Genomic DNA, 12,943 nt, shown 5'->3' with positions numbered 1-12,943 from the left:
TGTCTCGCAAGACACTCGGCTGAAAGCCAAGAGGTTCTTGACCTTCACACAGTGAACTTGGTGTCACTTCACCTGCATCGCCTGGGCCACGCCCATGATGCCTTGACTCGCAGTCGACCGCGACCCTCGGGTCACGCAGCGGTAGGTCATCGACCAGATTCGTACCACTCTGTGGATTACGCGCCACTCCGCGCTCGTCCTCACCAGGACCCAGCTGTTGGTCATTGACCTGACCTGCACCGCTCAGCGGATAACGTGCCGCACCACGTACGCCCTCAGGGCAAACAGCAACCTCGTGGCTAACAATTTCGGACATACCAATGTCCAGCACTACGGCCGCCTCGGCCTCGTGCTCGCGCCAAAAGCGCTTCTGCTTCCTAGCGGAGGTGGGCTCCCTCATGACTCCTTAAAGCTCCTCTAGAAGCAGGGTGCGACGCACCCAGCGTTTTCTACTTCCAGTCGATCCATGGCTCATGGCGTTTCAGCCATGCCATGCCAAGGATGAGGTCATACCTCGCATCCAGGTCTAAGACCAAACAGCGTTCCACGCTATCGAAGTTCTCAAACTTCACTCCAAGGTCGACAGAGACCTTCGACACAGCTACCAGTGTCCCCGTCGCGAGACGGACAGAGATCGTATCTCTCGTTGGCACTTCCAGTGCCTCCGCATACAGCTGACTCCCTTCCAGGGTGGAGCGACGGGCGTAGTTGCCCGAGGCTCCCGAGTCAATCAAGACCCTCCATGGCTTTGCAAAGCCCTTCACGTTCGCTTGAACGACCAGCAAGCCCGGCTTGCACACACTCTTCTCATAAGAGAGATCAGCTCTCTTCGGGGCTGAGCCCCGTTGCCCTCTACCTCTTCGATGCACAACAGAACTCAGTTCTTCCCCAGTAGGCCGCCCCGCGCCTACTGGGAGTTGCCGTTTCCCGGCGATGACCCGGAGGGTTGGCTCGCTGGAGCCTCGCGCTTCTTGCGCAGAGGGCAATAGGCCCTCAAGTGCTTAGTGCTGCTGCACACAAAGCATCGGCGGATGCCGGCGAGCTGCTCCGCAGCAAGAAGCTCCGCTTCTTCATCTTCAGCATAGCTGAGGTCCATCGGCTCTGGACCGCTCGAAGATCTTGCGCTACCAGCGCTCCAACCAGGTCGCGCCGACCTGAAGTTGTGCTCGGCATTCAATGCCACATCCACCGCCTCTTCAAAAGAGTTAGGGCGTACAGGGAACACTTCCGTTCGAGCTGCGCTCCCACGAAGTTCCTCCATGAACACGGTCACGCTGACCAGTTCCGGAAGAGGGTCCGCCGCCATTCCGGCGATAAGAGTTCTCAGCTCTTGGACATAGTCCAATAAATCCTTCTTACCCTGGCGGGTAGCAAGGAACTTTGACCGGATACGGTACGCCGGATTGGGCGGCGCGAACACACGCGAAAGCTGTTGCTTCAGCTGATCCCAAGTGGGAAATGCAGCGTCAACAGACGTGCCGCACGTTAGTGCCCATTCGCGAGCACGACCTCCAAGCCTGAAGATAGCCAGCGCCACGCGCTGATGCTCAGACTGGAGCAGGGCCGATCCCATGGCCATCTCGACCTCACGGGTCCAATAAAGGAGATTATCTCCATCCTTCCCCTCGAAGGTTTTTACGCTCACCATGAGCGGTTTCAGTCTCATAGACTCTTCACGCGTCATCGACGCCGCCGCCGTTGCGGCGCTCATCTTCTCTTGGACATGCTCCAAGAGCGCGTTCTCGTAGCGGGAGAACGATTCCATCCTTGCGGTGACCGGCTCTGGACCTTGCGATGCAAGATGAGCCACGCCCTCCGGGCCAAGCAAGGACATAAGCTTAGTAAGCGCGTCCTGCTGCGCCAGGGACGAATTCGCGAGCACGGGGTGTTCCATCCTCGCAGAGGATATAGTCAACCGACTCGGGAGCGGGATTGACTACAAGTGCTACCAAGTGCAGCGGGGCTGCCGTAGCTTTAGCGTCAGAGGAAGACGTTCGACTCAAAGAGTCACTAATATTAAGTTCCTTATCCAAAGGACGCTTACAGCCCAAGACTAGGGCTCAAAGTTAATACCTTAGCTTTTATGCTTCAAAACCAGAAGTGTTTTATTTACTATTATTGCGGCCAAGCCGCCTAGGGTTAAATGTATATGTTTAACTATCTAGCATAGTTAAACCTAATCAAATGCATAACGTGTGGCCTTCAGCCAACGTACTGAGAGACCTTGTTAACTCTCCAGCTTATGTACTGAGAGTTTGTTAACTCTCCAGGTACTTCGTACCCCTGTGTGTTCGACACCATGTAACCCCATTACAGGCCGTTTGCCAGATTCGCGTCCTTGACCGGTTTGGTCACGATCAGCCTCTAAGCGCTTTAGACCAGAAAAAAGCGTTGTCATTTTCTCGCCGTACTCGCTTGGGAGGGGCAACTGGAGGCGTCGATACAGATCCTTCATTGCGCTCCTATACCCTCCGAGGGTACCAGTCGTCAGTTTATCTTGCTTGTCGACGAGGATCGCCTCAAAGTCATTGGCCTTGAACTTCCTCGGGTCGAGATTTCCGGACGCGTCGAAGAAGCTTTGAGGGTTGGTTATGCTTTTGTTTGCTAACACCCATTGGCGAATTCCTTTTAGATAGCTGCGGTATCGGGCTATGGTGCCGTCAGAAATGCACCGTGCTCGAACGCCATCCCCATCTAATCTCTCTTGGCCAGGTGCGTCCACTTCCTGGCGCTGATCACGAGCGATTCCGTGTGAGCTCATCGAGCGCGTTTCTGCCAATGATATCACTGATTTCTACGTAAGGCAGATTTCTTACGCTGTCCCATACAAAGGCCGTTGATGCCCACCCCAGTGATTAGCCAATAGAAACCTGAGCAATGCTTTTCATCATTCTTAGAAATCGTAAGACCGCTGCCTTACGCATGACCTCCAGCTTGTATTGCTGCCTTACGAAAGCGTATGAATGCAATATGTACAGGACTTATCAATAATATGGTATTTTGACCAATTATTGCAATAAATACATTAGCCCACTTTGATTTATACTTAATTTAGTAAGTCATTGACCATTTCAGAAATAGCTGACCATTTTCGAAATGATAATGGTCGCCAAAGAAGGTATGGTACCAGAAAATGTCTGAAAAAAAAGTCAATTCTGACCCCGGTCTGTTTTGTGGTAATCAAAGTCGAGTTCTGCGAGAAAAAAGGAAATAAGTCTGCCCTTGAAGCTGTCAGAACAATCCAAAAAGAGGGATGTCCTGTGTTCACCGTAATAATAGCCACCCACTATCATATCATAATCTTTTTTTTACGTTGACAAATTACCATAATTCACTGAGTTAGGCACGCGCCGAGGTATGTACGGCACAACGTCTCCTCTTACAATGACCTCACACTATCCAAATGATCTTGAGCTTCACTCGTACAGAATGATAGGGGGCTCGTTACGTCGCGACGAATAAGCTTTTGCTGGCTCGTGCTTCCTGGCACTGCGTTCGCGTCCTCGATCACTGTCCGGACGATTACTGTCAGGACGATCACTACGATCGCTGCGCTCCCGCTCCCGTCTCCGCTCGCTGCGTACGCGTCCTCGATCGCTGCCATCAGCGCGATCACTGCGCTCTCGTTGCCGTCTTCGCTCACTACGTACGCGCCCCCTGTCACTACCATCGTTTTGCTTACGGTCCTGTCCACGGTCGCTACCGTCACGCCGCTTGCTCGGAGGGTGAGGCTCCGCTAAGGCGGCCGCAGCACGACGGCTCGTTTTTCGCGCTGAAGTAGGCTGAGGAGGCTCTAACGGGGCCCCGGCGCGGCGACTGGGCTCACGTACAGCAGCCGTGGACGGGTCAAACGCACGTTTACTGGGTTCGTGTACGCCGGCAGCGGACGGATCAAAGGCACGCCGACTTCCCATGGCCGAAGGCTCCTCCAGAGCAGGACGTAAACTGCCTCCTGCCTCCACGTTGCGGTAGTTCGGGTGAATATGGGGGACGCTTGTGCGTTCCTCGTTCGCTCTCTTGTTGCGTTCCCGACGATTGAGATTCCTCCTACCCGCCGCGCCCGTGAGTGCAGCAGCAGCCGAGGGCGTTGCGTGATCCGCCTTGAGGTTGTCCGCCTTCATCATCACACGCACACGCCACACCAACGCGATCACAAAGAGTAGAGCGAGTGTACACACAACAATAGCACCGATCGTCATCCAGGGCTGCCAGAAGGCTGAGTCGCCGTCACCAGCCGACGTCATGGACGTGGACGACGGAGTGGACGACGCCACGATCGAAAACTTCTGGCCGCTAGTCGTCGCGTTCTCGCCCGCCTTGACACTGTGGCCACTCACGACTGCCTGCACGTAGATGAAGCCGTCGTCCACAACCATCCCAGCCTCTGTCACGGCGTCCAGCACGTCGTCGTAGGAAACTTCGACCATCTCTACGTTGTTGACCGAGTCACGCGACCCGTTCCCGGACAGCGGATAGAAGACAGCGGTCGTGTTGGCCACTTTAAGCGTCAGATCCAGGTCGTTCTGCAACGTCGCCTTACTGCCCACAGAGCCAGGAGGATCCGTCCACACGACCGTCACTCGGAGATTCACACTGGCTGTCAGCATGAAGTGGAACGTCACCTCACTGCCTTCCGTCACGCTGGGCTCGGATCCAGTGGACGAGTTGGGGAAGAAGTAGATGGTGTTACTGCTACTAGTCGACGAAGAAGACGACCCGTTAGTACCGCCCATGAACGACACGAGGTTGAGCATCGTGGGTTTGCCGTAGCCCTGGTTGAAGTCCGGGTACGACGTGAGTGTCTTGGCCGCGGCTTCCAACGCCACGCAAGACGTGACGCCCGTGCTGGGCTCAATGAGCCGTCGAGACATGGCTTCTCCACTGTGCAGCAGAAGCGCCTTGATCAAAGACGCCGGGATCGTGTCCATGCCGTACGTGGGGTCCGCCACGCCGTTCTTCCACCATCCGTCACGCAGCCACTCGTAGATCAACACAGCCATCCCGGCGACCACAGGCGTGGCCTGAGACGTGCCCTGTAGCGAGCACACTGCCGACGACTTTATACTAGAGCCTGGTTTCTCCGACTGCGACGAGGTGATGGACATACCGGGCGCCACCAGATCCGGTTTCTGCCGTCCGTCCAGCATCGGGCCGATAGAAGAGAAGGACGCGACTGTGTCCTCCTTAAGAACCGACTGGCAGGGCGTGGACGAGAACGACGCGGCTGCATTGAGACTCGCACCCACCGAGATGACGTTCTTGGCGCCCGACGGACTGCTGATGGTGTAGTCGCCACTCTCGCCGCTGTTTCCTGCCGCCACAATGATCAGGATCTCCGGATTGTCGTAAATGTACTCGTCCACCTGCTGCGTCTGCGTGTTGTAGTCGTTGGCGCCTGTGCCCCACGAGAAGGAGAAGATCTTGGCGCCTGTAGCCACCTGCGCCTTCATGAGGTTCGCCACCTCACCGGGCGTCTCCAGCGACACCTTACAGCCACTCGTCCCCGCACACGTCGACTCCTGTTTCCCGATATCCATAAACGCGATCCGCGCACTGGACGCAATCCCAAAGTCGCTATTCTTTCGACTGTACGAGCTGCCAGCCAGAATCCCAGACACATGCGTACCGTGTCCGCACGTCACGCCTTCCGCCTCGTCCACATTGTTCGCGAACGTCTGGTAGTAAATCACTTTACGCGCCGTCAAGTCCTCGTCGTCGTACATATCCCGAGAATCCTGGTCGAACTGGTCGTGGTCGACGTACAGTCCCGTGTCTGTGATGCCCACAACAATGGAGCTGCCTGTGATGTTGTGCTCCTGCATAATTTTCACACCCACGAGGTCCTGCACATAGTCGTCCAGTCGTCGACTCGTTATCTCCTCGCTGAAGCTCTGGCGTAGTAATCGTTGCTCCAGCGCCGGCGTCTTGAGCTCTTGAAGCGCGCCGGTCTTGACAACCTGTTGCAGATCCACCCACTCGACGGCCTCGTCGTCCAGTACAATAGCCAGCGCTTGTGTCCACGTGTCGTAGTCGTCCACTGCTGCCTGTAGCAACACACCCCCAGTCTCCGCCGACGATCTCTGCATCGTAATCAAGTTCGTAATCCCCGTCGCCTTGGTCACATACGCAGACAGTTTCTTCAGCGTCTGCGCAGTGTTGACGACTTTGGCCAGTCGAATCTCCAGCGCTGGCCCTTCTTTCTTCTCACCCGCGCTCCTGGATAAAGCGTACGAGCTCTTGGCGAACGGCATGAGCTTCAAAATAGCCGGTAGCACCGTGACGCTCTCCACACATTCCAGCTCCAGGATGTCGTCCCCCACGCTTGCACTCACGTGCACCAGCATCACTGTCGCAGTCGCATCGTCCTGGTCGCTTCTGGTTAAGAAGGGCGTGTGGCTTTCGCTTGTTGCGGGCCAAAGTTTCTTAATTTGGGCCAAACATTTGAGCTCGTCGCTGGTCGCGTTCAGCTTGACGAGCGTCGGCTTGATCTCCATCTCGTCCGGTTCGTCGTCCAGTTCGGCCGAGTAATTGGCCAGCAGCTCCTTCTGTAGGAACTGCAGCTGACACGCATCGTACGTCGCGTTGTCCCCGGACAGCATGGCGTCATACGCAGTGCTGAACGCCTGGTAAAAGTTGGCGAACGCGTCGGTCTCTGGGTCTCCGATCGAAAGCGTCACGTCGGTGACGCTGGAGCAGGACACGACGCTGATGATGGTCACGTTCTTGTCGTCTTCGCTCGCTGCGTGGACGTCGCCCACCACTGCCGACTGGTTGGTGGCGCTGCTGTCTGTGAACGAGAAGGCCGGACGCAGTCTCCGTCGCGTTCTGAATTGTGTGTTGTCAGATAGAAATCGCCCACAGTTGCTCGCTAGACACTCGGACGTCTCGCTCAAGTGGCGATAGGCCTGCGCAACGTGCGATGCACTGCAGTGGTAGGCGCAGAAGGCCGCCTGGTCCACGAACTGCAGCCCCCTGTCGTCGATAAGGGACGACGCGTCCGTGCCCCGTACTGTCAAGGCCAAGCCTAGGAAGAGCACCCGCATGGTCCGACGCAGCGGCATGCTGGGGCTTCCGTCCTTAAGTCTCTGTGCGCAGCCTTGCCCCATTGCGCTGGACTAGACGATGGCCGCATGGCGACGGCACCTCTACTGTAACACCTGGCGCCCTGCCTGCGCCCATGAGATCTCCTTTTTGATCGGCCCGTCGCGGCTCTACGCACGTCTTTCGTGTGGGTGCCACCCCCACTGGGTGGTGGATAACTGTGGAAATAAATAGAAAGGACCAGTGGAATCCTTTGCAAACCTTCCTTTCTGAAAGCTGTTTAATGTTATACCCTGTGGATACGGCTGGGCGTAGCAATAAAAAGACAGCAAGTCAGCGCGATTAGGTCCGACTTCTGACCAATGACCGGCGATTCTCTGGTGAAGCAGATGGGAAAGCTGAACCCCATTTTAAGCGAATTGAGAACGTCGAAATGAGTACATGTACTGAAGCGGAGCAAGGCGCAATGTTACTCTGGTACTGTAGTCACTTCAAGTTTTTCAAGTTTTTTCGGATTGCGGCCACTTTCCGCAGGTGCAGCGATGCATCTTCGCTATCCAACCAGATAATTTGACGTCAGGGTGTTTATAAGGTATGGGTGTGGGCATGGACATCATTTACCCATACTATTAGTAAAGGCATCCGCCTATTCGGTGAGCCTGCTGAACCGACGAAGATACCTGTGCCAACTTTATCTTGTTGCTTCAAGTTCTGATAATTTCGGTGCTCACAGCGAAATGGGCATCTGGAGTGGCCTGTTTGTCCATATGTCTTGAAGGAACTCACACAAAATTGGGTCGCGTGACAATTTAGCGAGCAAATGGCGAGAGCATTTAGCTGTTTGGCACTGTCGTTGACAGTGCTCGAGCTTTGAGCAAGAGCGAGGTTTTGTACGTGTACTAACAATGATGTTGTGCACATGTACACTGTGTAATGTCGAAATGGATAGAAACCCGGCGCCATGAGGCTCCGAAGCCGATCATAGGATTTTGTGGCCGAGTTTATGGGATTCGGGCAATGCCCGCAGCAAAATTTCCACTTGATCACGAAAAGGGCAATGCCAAATTGGGTATCAAATCTACTATTCCAGAGTTACTCAGTTATAGGGAACACGTGTACAGCTAGTTTAGCCTACTGCGGTACTGCAACTAAGTTCGCTGCGGTTCCCACTAAGTTCGCAACACCTCCGCCACAGATCATCGCTCACGGAGCAGGATGAGGCCACTTGTCACGCGCCGTGTGCGTCTCCGGCGCCACTTCCATCGACTTCCTATTGGGTACAGCGTTGCATCTGCCTCCTCTATCTCGACATCCCTCAGTGATAAGTCACCGCCCCGTACAAGCAACAAAAACGCGTCAGATCTGTCGATATCTCTGACCCCGGCGGAAGACTCGCTTTTCTCCTTTCTCGAGTATATCCAGCAGCTTTACGCCCCCAAGACGCAACTGCGAGTAGCCGGTGGGTGGGTGCGTGATAAATTACGTGGCGCCGAGAGCGAGGATATTGATATCGCGCTGGACAACTTGATGGGCGCCAAGTTCGCGCGGTATATCACGAAATTCCAGCGAGACCGGAAGCTGCCGCCAAGCTCTGTAGGCGTCGTGAAAGCCAATTCGGATAAATCCAAGCATCTCGAGGTGGCGACAGTGACGATCGAGGGGTCTACCGTCGATCTGGTGCATCTCCGAGCTGAGGAATACACTCCAGACAGTCGAGTGCCCGAAGTTACGTTCGCCACCCCGGAAGATGATGCCAGTCGTCGAGACTTGACCATCAACGCCTTGTTCTACAATCTGCACACACGACACGTGGAAGATTTTACTGGAAAAGGCGTAAATGACCTCAAGAACGGAGTTATCCGCACTCCACGAGAACCCGTGCAGACTTTTCTAGACGATCCATTGAGGGTGCTAAGAGCGTTGCGATTCGCGTGTGAGTTTGGCTTCACGTTAGATCCAGCACTGGAGACGGCAGTGCTGGAGCAGAGAGAGATCGTCGGCGCCATGAGAAGGAAAGTGAGTCGCGAACGTATCGGCATCGAAGTGCGTAAGATGCTCTCAGGAAATGACCCAGTGCGTGCGTTTGGGTTGTTGAGGAAGTTCTATCTGTTGGAGCTGGTGTTCAACGACAGTGCCGGTAGATTGGGTGAGGGGGAAGCGTATGACGAGGTGGAGGACAATGGGTTCAAGTACCCACCTCGAGAATGGACCGAGTCGATCCAGAATCGAGCATGTCACTACCTCAACTACCTGCAGCAGAGCCGCAAGTGCGACATGTCGAATGTCGAGTCTACTGCTGCCATTTTCACGCCTTTATTCCTGCCTAAAGTGCCTCTGATTGTCCCTGAAAGCCACGTGCAGGACGAGTTCGTCGACGTTACTGAGCGAGAGATCGTCGAAAGTTCACTAGAGTTTCTCGACCACCGAGAGGCTGTCGTGGCTGCTCTGGACACCATCGAGATCGTGGAGATGCTTAAAGTCCATGTGAAGTGGCCCAAGCCTTCTGGGAAGCGTGTGGCGCTGATAATCGAGGCCATTGCGACGTACCCCGAGGCGCAACCGGCACCTGATGACACTGCTAGCGTCAACTGTGCCAGTGTGAAGCACCGTCTGAAGCGATTCATGTGGATGACGCAGTATCGCTCCGTTATCGCTCCAGCCTTAAGCATCTTGACTTCTGCACGTAGCTTGGACAATAAATACACAGCTGAAATGACTGCAGACGAGCAGGAAGCGATGCTGAAAGTGTGTCTACACATGGCCAAGTCGTACGTCAAAGACGAGAACAAGCCGAGTCGATGTCGGCGACTGGATGGGAAGACCGTACAGACGCAACTTGGTCCCGGGGCTAGTACCAACATCGCTCGAGCTCTGCGAGTTCTGCTCGTGTGGGAACATGTACACCCGGACGCGAGTGTTGAGGACGAGTTGGCGTTCCTCGAGCGCCTAGCACCTCAACTAGGGGCTCCTATTAGAGACTAAACAACATGGTCACTACATGAGAATGAAGTTGTACGGACTGCGATGTGTGTAAGCTACAGGTTTGGTTCGTGTGTGTGTGCCATAAGATGGCTGTCCAGACACGTGCAGCTGGGATGTCAGAGGCGAAGGGTGACACCCAGGCCCGTCACGGTCAGTCTCCTGACAGCAAACCCACTTCCCAGCGATCAACGACCCACCCACATTTGACGCAGTATGGCTTCGAGACTTGCTGGAATGTAGAGGCGAAGACAGTACCGCAGCGTGAGCACAAATCGGTCTTTTCATTGTCTCTTTTCTACGTCCTTCTTGAAATGATAACAGCATGATGCAATGCGATGGCTGTAGCGTACAGCAAGAAGCTTCCGTCGTACACGGTCGAGAGGGGGAAGTAGTACGCCAAGCTGCTAGTCGTCGGATAGCTTCGAACACGACGTCAGTCATGGGCACACCTTGACGAGGTGACCTCGTACTCTTTCAGCTTGCGTATCCAGTGCCAAGACTTGACTTAAATCAATTGACTTCTCTCTGATCAAACTTGGATACACTGAACTGTGTAGTGCCCGCTAAGTCAAGAGCCCACTCCGTTAAATGTCAGCGTACACGAACTCGTCGAGGTGACAGTTAAGATACGGTTTCTGATACCGGCTACCGGTATCTTGCATCTGTCAACTGTCACGGTAGGCTTTCGTTAGGAGGGCGACCATACACGCTACACTCTCCACGGCGGCATCCATCGCATGTGACCATACACGTCAAACTACGCTCCTAAGTTGTGTACATACTGTAGCCTTGTTGATGGATGGATGTGAGGGCCGTCCTATCTACTAAAGTTTTGGGATGCAGCACTAAAAGATAGAACACAGCACAAAAATAATCTTAATTGGCACTTTAAAACATACAAGTCTCACTAACTCAAAAATAGAGGAGTTCCACTATTTGCAGGACACGCCCACTAAAAGTAGGAGAATGACAACTATCTCATGCGAATTTGAAACTCCTGAGCTCTTTTAATTGAACTATGTTTGTGAGCACTTTGCCAACCGAACTCGGTCCACTGGGGTACTACTTGGACTTGTTTGGTCTGGACACGCACTTATCAGTGGTGCACTGCCACTTATAAAACAGGAGTCATCACCAACTTTTTATTTTCTTCGTGTAACTGTCAACTTGATATTCTAGCACTATAAAAGGGAGCTAGGCACCAATCGAGCGGAGCAAAAAACTAAGGACATGCATCCAGCATTACGACACGGAGAAATCCTGGGTCACTTACGGTATTATTTACATGGCTGCTATCTACGTGGTGTTCATGATCTTGTCGGGTCTTGCACTTGAATTCCTCCGCTACGAGACCCCCGAAAATTTCGACGTGTCCGAGAAGCCCATCAAGGACGAAATCTACACGAGGATGGAGACGCCCAAGAACAACATATCAGCGGCGACGGAGGACTGCGTTGTGGGCTTTCAGTCGACCGCTCAGGAGAAGAACTTCGTGCCAGTGACCATGGCTTTACAAGACCTTCACTACTTCGTGCTGGATCCCCACAACCCCAAGGAATCTCTCGAGCTGCTACAGAAGATCAACGGGTTTGCTGTGCCCGGGTCCATCACGGCTCTCATGGGCTCGTCGGGTGCAGGCAAGACGACGCTAATGAACGTAATCGCAGGACGTAAGACTGGCGGGAAGATCACCGGCAGAATACTGTTGAACGGCTACGAAGCGAACGACCTCGCCATCCGTCGGTGCACGGGCTACTGTGAGCAGATGGACGTGCGCTCGAAGGCTGCTACGATCCGCGAGGCGTTGACGTTCAGCTCGTTCCTCCGCCAGGATGCCTCGATCTCGGACGACAAGAAGTACGACTCGGTCAACGAGTATATTGAGCTCTTGGGTTTGGAGGACATCGCGGACCAGATCATCCGCGGCAGCTCAGTCGAGCAGATGAAGTGCTTGACTATCGGCGTGGAGCTCGCTGCTCAGCCGAGTGTCATCTTCCTGGACGAACCTGCCAGTGCCTGGACGCTCGCTCGGCGAAGCTCATTATGGACGGGGTTCGCAAGGTGGCGGACTCGGGACGTACCATCCTTTGCACGATCCACCAGCCGTCAGCCGAAGTGTTATTTTTGTTCGATAGTCTGCTGCTGCGGAAGCGTGGAGGCGTGACGGTGTTCTACGGGGACTTTAGCCGTGATTGCTGTAACTTGATCGAGTACTTCGAGGGTATCCCGAGGGTGTTTTCCCTCCCTCTTGGCTACAATCCCGCGACGTGGATGCTGGAATGTATTGGAGCCGGTGTAAACAACGCGGCGGGTAACCAGACGGACTTCGTGAACTACTTCAACGCCAGTGCGCTGAGTGAGGCTCTGAACAGCAACCTCGCCAAGGAAGGCATCACCACGCCCTCCCCGGACCTACCAGAGATGATCTTCGCCGACAAACGTGCAGACAACTCGGCGACGCAGATGAAGTTTGTCGTGACCCGATTCATCCAGATGTACTGACAAACTCCGAGCTACAACCTCACGCGCATGATCCTCGCTGTGTTCCTCGCACTGGTCATCGGTCTCGTGTTTATCGACGCTGACTACGCGTCGTACACGGGTCTCAACTCGGGTGTCGGAATGGTCTACATGGGTGCTCTCTTTTAAGCGATTCCGTCGCGAGGAAACCGCGTCAATCTTCGGACTACTTTTCAATACCGTCACGATGATGGGGGATGGGCTACGGTCCTTTTAGTATCTTTGTTATTGCTTCATGGTTTGCTATTTTGACTGGCCTAATCGTTTTCGTTTTTTAAGGACTACAAGCAGTACGTACCTGTAGAGAGCCACTTCAATAAGATAAGCATTATAAGTCGAATGAGCTCCTTCAGAACCGTTCTCGTCGTAATGCTGGATGCATGTCCTTAGTTTTTTGCTC

General features: G+C 54.2%; 3 protein-coding genes across 3 annotated transcripts; 2 read left to right on the top strand and 1 right to left on the bottom strand.

The window, feature by feature from the left end:
- Positions 1–3,416: 3,416 nt before the first annotated feature.
- Positions 3,417–7,106, bottom strand: PITG_18999 (serine protease family S08A, putative; the record flags this gene model as incomplete). The annotated part of the gene is made up of 1 exon (XM_002997445.1): positions 3,417–7,106. The coding sequence occupies one exon, from the start codon at positions 7,104–7,106 to the stop codon at positions 3,417–3,419; it is 3,690 nt and encodes a 1,229-aa protein (XP_002997491.1).
- Positions 7,107–8,227: 1,121 nt separating this feature from the next.
- Positions 8,228–10,061, top strand: PITG_18998 (tRNA nucleotidyltransferase, putative; the record flags this gene model as incomplete). Its single annotated transcript, XM_002997444.1, has 1 exon — positions 8,228–10,061. One exon carries the CDS (start codon positions 8,257–8,259, stop codon positions 10,021–10,023), a length of 1,767 nt encoding a protein of 588 aa, XP_002997490.1.
- A 1,247-nt stretch (positions 10,062–11,308) lies between these two features.
- Positions 11,309–12,525, top strand: PITG_18997 (ATP-binding Cassette (ABC) Superfamily; the record flags this gene model as incomplete). Its single annotated transcript, XM_002997443.1, has 2 exons — positions 11,309–12,075; positions 12,159–12,525. 2 exons carry the CDS (start codon positions 11,309–11,311, stop codon positions 12,523–12,525), a joined length of 1,134 nt encoding a protein of 377 aa, XP_002997489.1.
- Positions 12,526–12,943: the final 418 nt, after the last annotated feature.

The sequence above is a fragment of the Phytophthora infestans genome, genomic scaffold, assembly GCF_000142945.1.
Source record: "Phytophthora infestans T30-4 supercont1.74 genomic scaffold, whole genome shotgun sequence".
Classification (NCBI taxonomy): Eukaryota; Oomycota; class Peronosporomycetes; order Peronosporales; family Peronosporaceae; genus Phytophthora; species Phytophthora infestans.
Note: the sequence above shows the minus strand (reverse complement) of the source record. Positions and strands in the feature narration are given on the sequence as shown.